This window comes from Bidens hawaiensis, unplaced genomic scaffold (assembly GCF_021521415.1).
Source record: "Bidens hawaiensis isolate Kalapana, Puna unplaced genomic scaffold, B.hawaiensis_p1.1 tig00063240_1, whole genome shotgun sequence".
NCBI classification, from domain to species: Eukaryota; Viridiplantae; Streptophyta; class Magnoliopsida; order Asterales; family Asteraceae; genus Bidens; species Bidens hawaiensis.
In genome coordinates this window covers 26,800-42,396 of record NW_027501307.1, presented here as the reverse complement: position 1 = coordinate 42,396, position 15,597 = coordinate 26,800, and the positions used below count along the sequence as shown (strand labels likewise).

The following is a 15,597-nucleotide window of genomic DNA, read 5'->3' as shown; positions in this document are numbered from 1 at the left end:
ACTTTTAGTTTTGTAGGTTTGGTGAAGTTAAATTCGGTTATCGGTTAAATTCGGTTCAGTTTTAAAAACCGTCATTAATAATTTGAGTCGGCCTGACCCTGGCAGAATAAAAACCCAAAACTCACACCCTTTTGTCTCTCAATTTCAGTTTCCAATTCTCAATCAAAGGTACACACATCTTCAATTTCACTTTAATTTCGCTCTCAAAAATATGTATTTTATTTCCAATTTTTAACCCCCATATTTTAATTATTTCTCTGTTTGAATAATATGCGTGTTTGTTTTGGATGTAGTATTGAATTAATTGTTGATGGATAGTTGGAAAGATCAGAGCCATTATTTTTATCCAGAGACCACAAGAATAAGATCTAATGGTTACAGGAAGCCGCCTCTAGGTATCATCTTTGCCTTTGATTTATTAGATATTAAGCAACCGGTAAAATTATAACTGAGGTTAATTGTTATGATAAATATGGTGTGGGTTTGATAATTTTATGTGAATTTGTGTGTTTGCCCTAAATTAACAGGGTATTAGTTTTAGGGATACTGGCTGCTAGGCCTGTAAATGAAAATGAACACGAACACGACAGTTAATTCGGACAAATATTTGTGTTGGTGTTCTTTCATTTAAAAATTGTAAATATTTGTGTTCGTTCTTTTAAAATCCAAACGGACATATTTGAACAAACATGAATGAACGTATATGAACAAACGTAAACAGACAAACAAACTTAAATGACCACAATATTAGGTATTAAGGTAATATAATTTGTAAAAATATAATTAAATTTTAATTATTTTCTATTAATATGTCAATGAACATAAATGAACGAACGAAACATGTGTTCATGAACACAAATTTTTGTTCATGTTCGTTCATTTATTAAATAAATGAACTTCTTGCACAACGGTTCACGAGCAGTCCAATTCACTGAACATTCGATTCGTTTACAGGCCCTACTGTTGTTTCATATCAGAACTTTGATTAACATAAGTTTATGATAATTTAATCTATGTTAGTTTTTGAATAATATCAGTGAACTTGTGTGTGTTTCCCTTCTTTTACACATTTTAATACATGATGTAAAAGAGTTACACAATCTGCAGCAACTTTAATAGAGGTTAAGTGCCTACCTACCTAAGTCTATTTAAGTAGCATACTTGACTTCAAATGAAGAAATCCTGCTTTTTAAATTAGGAAAAATAAGCATGCCCTGCACAATTTGTGTTATGCTCCGCCTTAGATCTAATACTTCTAGTATCGAAAGTGAGTGATAGTTTATTTCTAATGCAAAAACCTCACTAAATAGTATATGGTTTTGTAATCATATCTGGCTAGTGGTTGTAAACAAGCCGAGATCTATTATGTTTGTTCGAGCTCCGTTCGATATCTATTATTAAAGTTCAAGCACGTTCGAGAGTAGTTTTTCAAGCTCAGCTCGGGCTTGACTTGTTTATCATTTATTAGTTTATATGCATTTTTTACTACGTAGTATGAGCTATTTGGTTATTTTTATTATTATTGTATACATGATATTAGTTATTGTACAAAACTACAAATATATATTTAATACATTAAATTAAATAAAAAAATGTATGAACAGTAGGTCTGTTTAGTCTAGCGAACCAGCTTGAGCTCAAGCTCGTTTAAGCTAGGCTCAATTCGAGCTTTTAGCAAGCCGACTTCGAGTAGCTCATGTGTAACTTGACTCGTTACACCCCTATATCCTAGTTATTCATAATTTTTCTAAAGAAGTGCTTACAGGCCAACCCACCCGCTTCACTTCAACTGATGTTAAAACAATTATAGTTACCTGTCTTGAGGCGACCCTTTACCGACTCCAAGACCCGCCCATTTTCCACTTATGTTGTTCCTTATTATTAAAATAACACGTGTGATTTTGCTTCAGGTGGTGGTTCAAATTGGCAACAAGGTGGTTCAAATTGGCATCAAACCGCCCCTTCGTGGGAGAAAAAGTTTTGTTCTTCAGTCGGGTCAATATCATGGAAGAAATTATTGGAGACCAAAAAAACCATTCATTTATACGACAACATAATCAAATGGAACGATTCCGCAGGGAAAGAAGCCTTTGAAAAGGCGAAACACAACTTCTATGCAAATATGTATAATCTCCCGAGTGACAACAGGTTACAAGACGCCGATATTTACATCGATAATGTAGATTGGGATTCCGAAGTCGATCAGAATCTAATACTCGATCTGGATTCTGATTGCGTTGTTCCCGATTCCAATTCCAAAGATGAACATGTAGTGATATTCGGGTCGAGTTTTCCCCCTAATTATCAAAACTTCTCACCTTATGGATGGGGTGATAGTGATGATGACAAAAAGAAAGTCGAAGGGGGTGGTTTTGATAACAATGATAACTGGGGGGTGGGGAACGAAAATAATGATTTTCGGGGTTGGAACATGTACGATGACAATAATTGCTTTTACGGTGATGTGAAAAACGAGAATAAAGGAGGGAGTGGTAGGTACATGTCGAGGTATAAAACATCAAGGTTTCGAAAGGATGGTGATCGGGGTCGGGATAATGAGAATAGGAGGAAGTCGGGTTATTATTGTGGACCGGTGAAGCCGAGTTCACAGACACATAGATGGAGTGTAAAGAAACCGGTTTCTTGATTTGTTGTTTGTGTCTTTATCTATTTGTATATGGTTTGTTGGTGAGTAAAATGTTGTTATATGCGGGTGTAAACTGAAACACGTTGGCCGGTTTGAGATTTATATGGAGGGAGTAGGTGATCATAAACCGTGGTGATCGTTTCAACTGTCTAAAAATCAAAGCAAGACGACCGGTGTAAGAAATATATTCGGATCGTGTAGGGATGTTTAAGAAATATTTGAGATATATATGGTTTGGTTTTGATGTGTGGCAATTTATGGTCTGATTTACTGTATGGAGCTAGGGGTTACCATTCTTTATTCATTTTTCTATAGTATGTGGCTACATATATGTATTGTACGTTCTAATAGTTAGGTGTGTTTGCATCATACTAACAGTTGTCTGTGTGTTATGTTAAAGTTTAACTATTCTATCCTTTTATAGCTTGTGCTTCTGTTATAATTTTTGTCACAACCAAATCTAGTGGGTCAATAATGACTCAATGTTCTTTTTTGAGAAACTATATATGATGCTATCTTTATAATTTTCAGACCTGTCCACTTGTTTTTTTTACTTTTCTTGGTTTGAGTTCAGCCGATCATTGTTTCTATGGTTCTTTCGCAACATTAGGTTGATCCTTATGCCCTAACGCCACCGGCGCAACATTACCACCGCATCCGACGTTCCACCATTGCCGTAATAAAACGTGAAACAAGATAGCGTCTGAGTTTCACCCTTACTAGCAACTGATCACATCCTTTTCTTTTCTTTTTTCCTTTTTTTCTTGTTCTTTTAGTATATAGTTAAACCTTGTTAACACCACATTCCAAGTTAAAAGATTATATATCTTTTGTACATTGCAAGTTAAAGATTATATATTTTTTGTTTTTTTAGTATATAGGAGTATATAGTTAAAACTAATTAACACCACCCTTGTTAAATGATTTGTTAGTTATAGATCACTCCATGACAGTAAATGATTTGTTAGTTATAGATCACTCCATGACAGTAGTAGTGACGTGCCATTTTAACTAGTCTTGCTAATTAAATCATGAAAATTAAATCATGAAGTATGGTCTTAATGGGTATACCGGATTACCACTGAAGTATGGTCTTAATGGGTATACCGGATTACCACTATCGCTATAAAAGGTGAATCGAGTATAAAAGTTGAATGAATGAAAAGGCGGCCAATGTTCTTTACCACGAATAGTTGGCCATGCTCTTTAATGGGTCGTTAAAGACGAATAGTTGGCCAATGTTCTTTAATGGGTCGTTCAACAAGTCGTGGAAATGGAATAGTAATAATTGTTCACCGACAAATTCGAGTTCCACAGTAATAGTTGTTCACCTTCGAGTCGTGGAACAGTAATAGTTGGTTGTTCAACTACGAATAGGATACCCGGTTAATTTGGAGTCACCCAGTCGTGGGTGAGCTAATTTACTTGACCTTTCTAACCTGCCAAATTCAAGAGTAAACTTTTTCACTCTAATCCGATTTCTCTCGGGCCATATGAACTGCAACTACAAATCCACAATAAGCCATTTAAATAGTAATCCCAAAGTCTTTAAAAAGGATCCATTTTTCGTGGGCTGTTTTGTGATATGTTTAAAGGGGCAAAGTCAGCTCTTATGGGCCATTTTCTTGCAAAGTAAGACAAAATATTTACACAAGTATATAAAAAGTAAAAACCACTACAAAAGAAACATTACACATTTACATACAACTAAAGAAACATTACATATTTACATGTAATAAAATGAACAACCCCATCAATGTGAAGGTTCAAGAAAATGTTGCAAGTATCTAAGCCCATCATCAACACAAACATATCTCCAACTCACAACACTCAACACCCCTACACCCACACTCCCCACCACCACCCTCCTCCCATCACCACCCTCCTCCTCCCTCATCGCCAACCGCATCTCCGCCACCATCCCACTCGACCCACCGCCACAACAACACCCCGCCACCGGCAACTCCGCCGAAAACCACCCGTCACTACCCGAAAAAAAACTCCCCCTCCCTTTACAATCCATCATAGTAAAAACCCCTTCAAAACCATTCAACACCACATTCCACGTCACCCGTGTCTCATCATTCACATCGAACTTCAACCACTTGTTATGCTCCAGAACGTCGAAATCGAACCTAAATAGCGATTTCGAGTCCGGTGCTACCTCGGCCCCGGGTTTTATTATTGTGACCGGGGCCGACTTAGTAGTATTAAGTGTTATAATAAAAAGAAGGTTTTTGAGGGTTATTCTAGGTGTTGGAGGTGGCGGTTTGCGACGTTTAGTGGACGTGAACCCGAGGTTGTAGAGACGGTGGTACGCGAGGGTCGGGACGGCCGAACGGAGGTGAGTGAGTGATGGGAAGTGTTTGGTGCAAAGGTGTTCCCATAAGTGGTCTAAGGTCATGATGGAACACCATGGTTTTGATACACATGAGGCTATGGCTAGGGTTTTGGGGTCAAGATTGTTGGCAACAAGAACAAGTACTTCCCATGGGATGTTAGACATGGTCACATAATATTATTATTGATGTTAATGTTAGTGTTACTAATATATATGGTTTGATGTTTTGGATAAGTAGGGTTTTTACTTTTGGTTATGGGGTGACACGTGTAAAATGTTGCGGTTTTGCATGTGTTGTGCTAACACGTGTGTAGTGTCGTCATGAAAAATCAATACTTCGTATAACTTTTTTCATTTTTTTGTGAGTTATCCGTTAAATAAGGAGGAAAAAATATAAACTCAAGAAAATATAGTTTACCTATAAATTAACAAGTTACGAAAATCGGTACAAGTGTTGATCATGAGTTTTACACAAAGGGTTCTAGCCAACATACCATTTTAATTAGTTTGCCGTGTTATGGGTTAATGTTGATCGTTGTTTTTTCATATAAATGAAGTAATTAGGACATGTACATGTTAACCGGCCTGTTTATGCCAACCTATGAAACACGAGTTGTATTTGAGATCACGTGTTTTGGGTTCAATGGTGAGCCTAAATATAACACACAGATTTTGAAAATGATATAATACGATTGGTTTTATGGAAAGATAGTCATCATTTATGTTGTTTGAAGTATAGTGGTAAATGGTAATGAGAAATGACTAATGTTTTGTGTTATCAAATGTACCAATCCACTATGTGTAGTTGTGTACCCACCATGGCATTATAATAATAGATTACATAAGAGTGGGATTCAATTCTGGCCGTTCGATAAGATTCAAGATTGAATATTGGTCGTTCGATAAGGAGAGAATAAAAAGCGGTTACTTTTCATCACATGTAACTACCCCACTACACCTATTTACATGGGTAACCACCCACTACTAGACAAATATTTATATAAAATTTGAAGCTTTCTTTACGCATACATCAATCATTGCACAAAAGATGGAAGAAAATCAAAGTGATAAACTCCAAGTAAGGTGCAATACATACGTAAGTTGCTTTTGTCTTACTTCATCATTTAATCATATTATTTGAAAGATGATTATGCTGTATTTTTAGTTGCATTTTCAGACATATTGTGAGAGTGTTGAAGTTGTATCATTTGGACCCTATAGTCCGTACAAATCACAACTTTCTCGTAAGTTCAACGACGAGGTAGTTTGTATGAAGTTCTTCTATTCGACTTTTAATGTATTTATGTCTTATTAAGTTTATGAACTTCCAACAATTAAGTTATTTATGTTGTGTAGATCCGTCGTATAGAAAAGAGAAGAAAAAGAACCGGAGCCTTGCTAGAATGGAAATTTAATGACGTTGTCAAAATCTTACGGTTAACATATTTATATTATTGAATTATGTAGTCACATTCTCGTGTTGATATTCCCGTCCACCGGACGGGAAAAATACTAGTTAAGAAAGGTGATCATTAGATCGACTAGCTAGAAAGAGGCCAAACATTTCTTTGGCATGCAATGTGTCATATATAAAGTAATCGTTGTTGTAATACGACATTTTTTTAGAACTAATGGATACTATTATTTTATTAAGTTTCTATGCAAATAAGTGAATATGTATATAGAAATTCTATACAAATCATAATGTATATTTTGCATTGTTTATGATGAGAACGCAATTAATGTCCACGATCATGGTCCACACCTATTATCGAAGTATGGAGGATGGCGTCCATGGTCATTGCTCATGACCAAGTCCTCCTTTCTCCATTATATTTATATCACTAGACTAAGTCAACAAACATGCACTTAAATGATGAGGAAGAAGTGAGCTCTCAAACATCACGGAAGCTACCATAGAAGGTTTTTATATAATCAATCTAGTTTTTTTTTTCATATGTATTTTATCAAGCTAGGACAAGGTTGCATGGTGATGGGTATTTGTAGGATAGCGAAGAGCACGTCAAGTCGATAAAATGATCAAATTATCAGGACATGTACTGTGAGGTGCGTGACACATCTAACAAAGTCTTACTAACAACATCTGATTGATTTAAACTATATGTGATCCATGCATTTTAGTTTATGAGTTTGTCTCATTCTTCTATAAGTTGGTTTTAAGATGAAACGTAGTAAGTTTATGATAAAACAGAACAAATTGATGCACAAAACCTGCAGCTCAATGTTATTGTGGGCCTTCGGCCACGATTCCAGCCCACTATTAGTGATGACAAAAAAGTCAAGCACACCTCAACTGTGGGCCTTAGCCCTTTGAATATTTATATCATACATCCAGGTATACAAGTTGCAATACTACTTATTTGTTGATCATCATGTTTAAGTATTTTCTTTAACATCAACTTAATCTAACTTCAATACTTGGGTGAGTTTTTCTGAGATAAGATCTCACTCAAGATCACCATCAAAAATGAAACCATCATAGAGGAAAAATCCACTTAAGTCCGGTTTCAAACTTGAGAACTTAAAATTTCAAACATTAACTATCATACTCATACCATTAAACCATATGATCAATAGATTATGTTTAAGTATTTGACAAGTGTTAATGTAACAAGTGAACAACTAAAGATGATCTAAGTTGTTACACAAATGTTTATTAAACATTAGCATGCAAATGTATGACTTTTATAAGAATAAAATTAATCAAATAGCCATACACAATAACATGCTCTAATGACCTAATGAAAACCAAAATGCCAAATACATTTATGATCTATGTCATATCAATCTTTACTTTCTAGAAAAATTCCTCGAAAAAGATATTTCAGATAACATATAATAAGATTAAATTACAAATCATTTTGTCACCTTTTTTTTTTTGAAACGGCAATTTAATAATAAGATATTTTGTCACTTCAAAAAATAAATTAATTGAAAAAAGTGCCCCGAATGTGGTGTGCCCACTAAGGCTGAGGGGTGTGGGGGGCGCGAGTGGGGGCTCCAGCCAATAATATTGTGACGTGTGGCAGAGAGAGAAACTTGATAAGATGGGTGTTGGTTGTGGTGCTCGCGCCCCGGGGCATGGTGTGGAGGGGCGCGAGAGGGGGCGCGAGCGGTTTATTTTTTTATTTTTTTATAAATGTATTAAAAAAACGTATTATTAAAAAAACAAGAAATTATTTAAAAAAACAAGAAATTATTTAAAAAAACACACATTTTTTTGAAAATTCATAATAAAAAAAAACATACTAAAAATTAAACAAACAATAATATTTAATAATAAAACTAATCTAATACAAGATCATCTGGTCGCCTCGCCCACAAATGTTCAACCAACTCATGTCGAAGACCCCCGTGTATCTCACGGCTCTTGATATTTGCTATGTTATGAAGTTTTTGTTGATCACTGATTGTGGACGGTTGTGGCGGAATGTCACCTTGGTAGTTTTGGCATATAGCTTTGCCCTCGTCTTCTAACGTCATGTTGTGTAGGATAAGACACGTGTAGACGACGTCCATTATCCTCTCCCGAGTCCAATAACGTATCGGGTTCGCCAGAACATAATATTGTTTTTTTATAGCTCCAAAAGCTCTTTCAATATCTTTTCTAGCAGACTCTTGCTTCTTCGTAAAATACTTCCGTTTGTCGGCGATTGGATCTGTAAAAGCTTGAACTAACACAGCCCATTCGTTGTAAATACCATCGACCAGATAGTACCCGTACTTGAAGAGTTCTTCATTTGCAAGAAAAGATTGAGGTGGTTCAACCCCGTCGATAAGGTCGTTGATCAAATGTGACTGATCGATAACATTAAGGTCGTTATTTGACCCAGCAACACCAAAAAAAGCATGCCAAAACCAAAGATCCTGTGACACCGCCGCCTCAAGTATGAGGGTCGGCCCTTCATGATCACCACGGTGGAACTGACCTCGCCAGGCCGTTGGACACATAGCCCATCCAACATGCGTACAATCGATGCTACCTAGCATCCCAGGAAAACCATGTTTTTCTGCGTGCACCTCATATATGCGTTGGATGTCATACGTTGTAGGTTTACGCAGATATCTCCGAGCGTAAGTCGATATGACTCCTACGTACAATATATATTACAAAATGTAATAAATATTTAATAAAAAGTAAAATTAATGTTTTTTACCTTGGCAGAAAAAATGAAGGGATTCACGTGCAACCCTTTTCGACATCTGTAAATACTCATCCAAAGCGTCCGACGAGATGCCGTACGCTAATTGACGGATAGCAGCCGTGCATTTTTGAAGAGGGGTAAAACCGGGAAGACCCCTAGCATCCTCCCTTTGTTGAAAAAAGGGATACCGTGCCTCTAAATCACTCGCTATACGCGTGAACAATTGCCTGCTCATTCGAAAACGAGTTCGAAAATCCGACTCCGCGTATACCGGTTGAGGGCTAAAATAATGCCTCATCAAAGTATCGTTAGCACCCGATCGATCACGATCACGAGGTGGTGCTCTAACCCTCGGGAGTCGGGGTTGATGGGCTTGATTTTGCAAGAGATTGACCACGGTTGCGGTCAAAACTCCCCCTACATGAAGAAGCAAATCATCCTCTTCGGAGGAGTCGGAATCAGACGAGTACGACGACATTATTTTTAAAAAAAAAATTGGTTTTGGGATATTATATATGAGTTTGGAGATTGAAGTTGTGTTTGATATGGTTAAAATGGGTTGATGGTATGTGATATTGGTATGTGATATGTGATATTGGTTTTATAGAGAAAAAAAAGTTTTTTTTTAATAAACAAAGAGCCCAACGGCTCTATTTACGCAACCCAAGACCCCTTCACGCCTATTCCCAGCCGCTACCCCTCTTGCGCCTGCCTCTTTTTCCGCGCTCGCGCCCCTCTCGCGCCCCTCTCGCGCCTCGGTGGTGTGGTGCTCGCGCCCCTGGGCGCGAGCGGATGGGCTCACGCGCCCCCTGTCGCGCTCCACACCCTTCAGCCTAATAATAATCAAGGTTTGTCGTCTTTCTAACCCTGGCCCGTACAATAATACCAACCAAACCAACCAACCATTGGATTAAACTCAAAGTTTTAATCTCAACCGTCAATTTACACGTAATAATCCACCAACGCACACGTGGGTCCCACACACCTTCCCATCACTTTCCTCCACTGGGAAATTAACACCTGTGCGTTAAGCGCGTCGGCTGTTGATCGGTTTGAATGTAATCAATGGGTTGGCTCGGTTATGAACCTCAGCTTCGGAGTATGAAACTGACTCCACAGTCAACAGGGAACGACAACCATCAATACTTTTAACTTTTACCGTTTTGATCAAATAAAAATTAACGTGTTAACTGTGAGAATAATGTAATATAATTATGTACACAACATAGTGCAATTTTAATGTACACTAAGATGTGATTACATAATTATACTTCTTGATTTTCACAGTTAGCATGCTAATTTAATTTGTACGTTAACTTTTCTCAATCTCGTGTGATATACATATATGTAAATTCGCAAGATACATATATTTACTTCGACAATTAGGGGTTTAATGGAGGCGAGCCCGTCTAGGCTCGAGCTCATATCCTTTTGACTTACTAGAGCCGAGCTCAAGTCGTTTTGAGCTATTTAATAAAGCTCAAGCCTAAGCTCGACTCAAGTAGTAGCTTAAACGAGGTGAAGCTTAGCTGGATGTCAGTTGTGCGATATGAAAATTTATACACAAAAAGTCGAAAGAGACCAACACGGAAAAACGCATGGCTCATTAAGGTTCAATGAGCCTAAACGAACTTCTCATACAAGGCATGATTGATAACTAAACGAGTTTAATTTAAGGCTCAGGATTGAAAAAGCTTGGCTTGTTTTCGAGCTTTTACCAATCTAAGCTCAAATAGCTCAGAAGCAGCTCGACTTATTTACCCCTATCAGAAATCTACATACTCTTTATTTTGTTTTTTCAGAAAAAAAAAAACTAGTATTAAAAAGTAAATTTTTTTTGAGATTTCAAGTTTAACGTGAATAATCCAAACTTTGGTCAATTGGCCAATATTAATCCCAACTTAAGAATTGGCCCACATTAATCCCAACTTTCACTGTATTGGCTGTCAATGAACCTTTTCCTAACGGAGTCTAACTCCGTTAATTTTTGCTTACGTGGCTGCTTATGTGGCACAAAATAACATTAATATTTTAAAAACACTCTTTTAACACATATATCAATGTTCATGGACCATTTGTAAAAATTACCCATCACCATCTAACATCTTATACCACCACCACACCATTACTACCAGTCTACCACCACCACATCAAGCTACCATCACCTCACCATTATTATCACCATCACTACATAAGCATGGCCACCACACCATTCTATTCAGAAAAATCAGAGTATGTGAATCTGAACGAAATTTGAATGCAGAGTTATTCTGCCGTCGTACAATTCGTAACATATTGTTTTCTTATACAAACCCGCTGGAAAACTTAATCATGGCCGGAAAAACGAAAATGACCGGAAAAAGTAGTTAGGCCACCAGAACAACAATTTTCTTCACCGGAGAAATCTGTTACAGTCGGAACTCGATGTGTTATTACTAAATCAGAAAATGACACTAATATGGCCTGCCGAAAACGCGTCCCCAGAATGGCCTCACCGGAATATCCAGTTTCTTGCCGGAAAGAAAAACAGTTACGAGATCAATTAACACTCTACAAATCATCAAACAATTCTGATCATGCTCACATCCATGGCATAAACGTCGCCGGAAATTTCTGTTGTTACAACGAAAAATATGGTTACCTTGCCAGAAAACCGTTTTAAGCCGGAAATCTTGCCGGAATCGTCAAAATCATCAGCGGAAAATATGGTAGCCTGATGTGGTAGTGGTGGTAATGGTGTGGTGGTGATATAAGATGTTAGAGAATGATGATGGTGATGGGTAATTTTTACAAATGGTCCATGAACTTTGATATATATGTTAAAAGAGTGTTTTTAAAAAATTAATGTTTTTTTGCGCCACATAAGCAGCCACGTAAGCAAAAATTAACGGAGTTAGACTCCGTTAGAAAAAGGTTCGTTGACAGCCAATACAGTGAAAGTTGGGATTAATATGAGCCAATTGATAAAACTTTGAATTATTTAAATCCAGTAAACCTTTTCATTTACACCGTCCTCATTCAATAGGTTGCTTCGGTGATGACTTACGAGCCTGAGGTTCGGAAGATGGACTAACTTCGAGTTTTTGACTTATAAATATGGCGTTATGTGATACCCAAATACCTTATCTGATTACCCCGAGCCAAAAGCTCCGAACCTCATTTCCACTTTTTAGATATTTTCAACTCTATTGATCAAAGGTATAATTTCCTCACAATTATACTTGATTTATATTTACTATATCTTATATTTTGATATAACTGTGATACTTATTTGTTTGATTTGATTTATATACGTGTAGATCTGATCTTATATTTTGTTATGTTATAAGTTTTATGATTGAGGTTTACATAATGATATCTATTTGATCTGTAATTTGTAGTTTAGCTTGTAAAATTTGTGATGATTTCACCGATCACGGATCTTATCTAACTTTGCTGTTAGGAATTTAGCTGTATTTATTGACTCCGATGATTATCGATGTTTGTATTTGTATTACTTGAAGGTTTGCTTGAAATCTGAGTTTCATGTGATTGCTTTGAGTTGGGACTTGTGATTAGATCCGTATGGATCTCATCACAAGCTATAATTTAAAGTTGTTTCATAACGCTCGAAATCAACTAATCAAGTAGACTTCGGGTAATCCAAATACAAACTTTAGATGATCATCCTAGTCAATTAGACTACACCTAAAGTTCCGACCATAAAGTCAGATGAACTCCGTGATTGGTCAAATACAAATAGAAATTTACAAGTGAATTTACAAATTACGGATTTCAGTACTCGTCAGAACTCAAAGTTAATACGTGAAGCTCGAAATCTTTCCGAATTTCTAGTATTCCAAACTTTACTCTGATGATCCGAGTTGTCAATAAGATTTCAATTAAAATATAAACTGAAAGCTAATAGATCTAATCACAAGTCAGAAACTTTGCTTAATTTTGAGCTTTATGTTGTGTCTTGTGATGAGATCTATAAATTGTAATTCAGCTTGTTATTGTTAAATTTCTTAACCGATCACTAAGTTAATATGACTTTTAGGTTGAATTATAACTTTAATCACTAAAACCGTGAATTTGTTCCATAATTCGCTATCGTGAATCGTTACTTGCTTATGAATCTCTTAGAGCTTAATTTTTATTTGCTATTCCTTGTTATGTTATATGTTGCTATTATGTGTGATCACTAACAGATTTGATTAACTGCTATCATAAAAGGTCTGAAAATATTTAGTGGTGTAAACGAGCTGAGTCGCTCATGAGCTAGCTTTCCCGAGTTTATTATTATATAATTTTTATTTAATGTACTTATATGATAATTGTTATTATATGTAAATAATTATAGAAATATATATATGTGTGTGTGTGTGTGTGTAATAATTAAATATTTGATTAATGATAAAACAAGTCAAGCCTGAGTTGAGCTCGACCTTGACAAACTACTCACGAGCTGGATCTTTAGAATCACAGTTCTAAATGAGCCGAGCTTGAGCTTAAATGGGCTCGGCTCGTTTACACCCTTAAATTTTGTAACGTCATAATCACCTGCACAAAATTTGCTAGATTTATTGTTTAACTTGTTCATTTATCAGGTACATTTGAACAACTGCACACTAAAAGATGACAATGGTTTCAGTCGAACTATCCACGCTCAATCCCAACGCTCCCCTGTTCGTCCCTGCTGCAGTCCGACAAGTAGAGGATTTCTCCCCGGAATGGTGGGACCTAGTAACAACCTCCACCTGGTTTCATGACTACTGGCTTAGTCAGCAGCAAGGTGAAGATGGTTTCTTTGGAAACACACAGGATGATTTCGACTTAACCGATATCGTTGACATCCTGCCTGATTCCATTTATGCTGATGAAGACACTTTAACCATGGAATCCGAATATGAACAGTTCCTGATTGCATCTGAATTGGAAAGGAAACACACTTCTTTCAAGCAAATCCCCATCAATGGTATGCTTAATAATTAACTCTTAAAATCAGTTGTTAAAAGCTCGGATCAAGCCGACAGGCCTAAAACCAAATTTGTTTAATTAATGAGCTCGAACATGGACTTTACGTATCATGCTTGTTGTAAACGAGCCAAGTTGCATGTGAGCTACTTAAGATTGGCTCGTTAAAAGCTCGGATAGAGGCGAGCTTAGATGGGCCTAAAAGTAAAACTTGTTTAGTAACCGATGGCTCGTGCTTTACTTTTCGATCTCGTTGTAAATGAGCTAAGTCACTTGTGAGCTACTCGAGATCAGCTCGTTAAAAGCTCGGGTCTAAAAATAAAGTTGTTTAATAACCAAACTCAAACCCGGGCTTTATTTATCGAGCTCGAGCTACTATCTATATGATTTATTTATAATATTAATATTTTTATAATAATTATGATATATAAAATTAGGATAAAAAATAACTAATTATATAAATGTTATATGTTAAAATAATTAAAAGTGTTAAGTTCATTATATAATAATAAATTTGCCTATAGCCGAACTTTATAAACATAGAACTCATCAGCTTAGCTCAGGATCTTGTAAATTAAATGAAACAAGCTTTAGCCTACACTAGTTTGACAAAGTTGTACATGATCAGGTTTGGAACTGGATCTGAAACCGAGGGATAGGGGGCTAAAGTTGCCTGTGGAGACGGCTAGGTATTTTGAGAAGCCAGCTAAACCGGTTAGCCCAAAGGTCCGTGCACAACGCATCCAGCAACCACGTTAAATGTGATCGTTTTCTCTAAGATTTCTCTGGTCTAGATTTAGCTTTCAGTCTTATATAATCAAATCCAGTGTTGAGAAACCGGAGTAGTGCTTGTCTGTGTTGTGTTTAGTTGTAATTTTCTGTATAGAGCAAGGTCGCAGTTGTCGTTGTATCTAGCCTTGTTCATATTCTGACATCCGTCATTTCAACTAGCCAGGGAAATGTAATCATAATTGTAAAAAAAATCGAAAAATTTAGGAATTTATGAAGCATCAAGCATTTGATCTTGTGTTTTGTTCTTATTTTTAATTAGTATGTAATGGTGATGTTTTTGTTTCTGTTATTCGAGTTGATACTTTATGATGACTCATAAGTCATGACATAAATATCAGAATGCTTCGTAAATATCTTACCGATAAGATCTTGTATAAAGATGTCTTCACTCGTATGTGGCAAGTGAGACCAAAGAATATTCACATGCTCATAACGCGCAGATTTGTATCCAATTAATTTGTGGCAGCTACCAACATGACATTGTCCTATACAATCCTGTTAAAACATATTGTTCTGATGCGTCGATTAGAAGACCGGCACAACCTACAATCGTTCTAAACGGTTTCTAACTTTCTTTATTTACATTATTTACATAATAACCCTTAAAACTAAGTACCAATATATTAAATAACTATTATATGTAGAGAACGTTAGACTAGCCATTCTAGTTTCTAGGTTGGACTTAGGTCTATATG

The 15,597-nt window shown here is 36.3% G+C and overlaps 3 protein-coding genes across 3 annotated transcripts; 2 read left to right on the top strand and 1 right to left on the bottom strand.

Annotated features, from left to right (window-relative positions):
- The first annotated feature begins 267 nt into the window (after positions 1-267).
- LOC143603868 (uncharacterized) lies at positions 268-3,046 on the top strand. Its single transcript, XM_077080539.1, has 2 exons — positions 268-395; positions 1,911-3,046. The coding sequence occupies exons 1-2, from the start codon at positions 311-313 to the stop codon at positions 2,645-2,647; spliced, it is 822 nt and encodes a 273-aa protein (XP_076936654.1). The 5' UTR covers positions 268-310; the 3' UTR covers positions 2,648-3,046.
- A 1,270-nt stretch (positions 3,047-4,316) lies between these two features.
- LOC143603867 (putative F-box protein At5g04010) lies at positions 4,317-5,354 on the bottom strand. Its single transcript, XM_077080538.1, has one exon. It carries the CDS (start codon positions 5,151-5,153, stop codon positions 4,401-4,403), a length of 753 nt encoding a protein of 250 aa, XP_076936653.1. The 5' UTR covers positions 5,154-5,354; the 3' UTR covers positions 4,317-4,400.
- Positions 5,355-12,272: 6,918 nt separating this feature from the next.
- On the top strand, positions 12,273-15,135 carry LOC143603870 (protein EARLY RESPONSIVE TO DEHYDRATION 15-like). Its single transcript, XM_077080541.1, has 3 exons — positions 12,273-12,352; positions 13,744-14,111; positions 14,739-15,135. Exons 2-3 carry the CDS (start codon positions 13,772-13,774, stop codon positions 14,867-14,869), a joined length of 471 nt encoding a protein of 156 aa, XP_076936656.1. The 5' UTR covers positions 12,273-12,352; positions 13,744-13,771; the 3' UTR covers positions 14,870-15,135.
- The last annotated feature ends 462 nt before the right edge of the window (positions 15,136-15,597 follow it).

Excerpts from the sequence above, each read along its gene's own strand:
- LOC143603867 (XM_077080538.1), bottom strand. The coding sequence starts at position 5,153 with ATGTCTAACATCCCATGGGAAGTACTTGTTCTTGTTGCCAACAATCTT.
- LOC143603870 (XM_077080541.1), top strand. The coding sequence starts at position 13,772 with ATGACAATGGTTTCAGTCGAACTATCCACGCTCAATCCCAACGCTCCC. Across the intron at positions 14,112-14,738 it reads CAAGCAAATCCCCATCAATG|GTTTGGAACTGGATCTGAAA; the intron begins GTATGCTTAATA and ends GTACATGATCAG.
- LOC143603868 (XM_077080539.1), top strand. The coding sequence starts at position 311 with ATGGATAGTTGGAAAGATCAGAGCCATTATTTTTATCCAGAGACCACA. Across the intron at positions 396-1,910 it reads TTACAGGAAGCCGCCTCTAG|GTGGTGGTTCAAATTGGCAA; the intron begins GTATCATCTTTG and ends ATTTTGCTTCAG.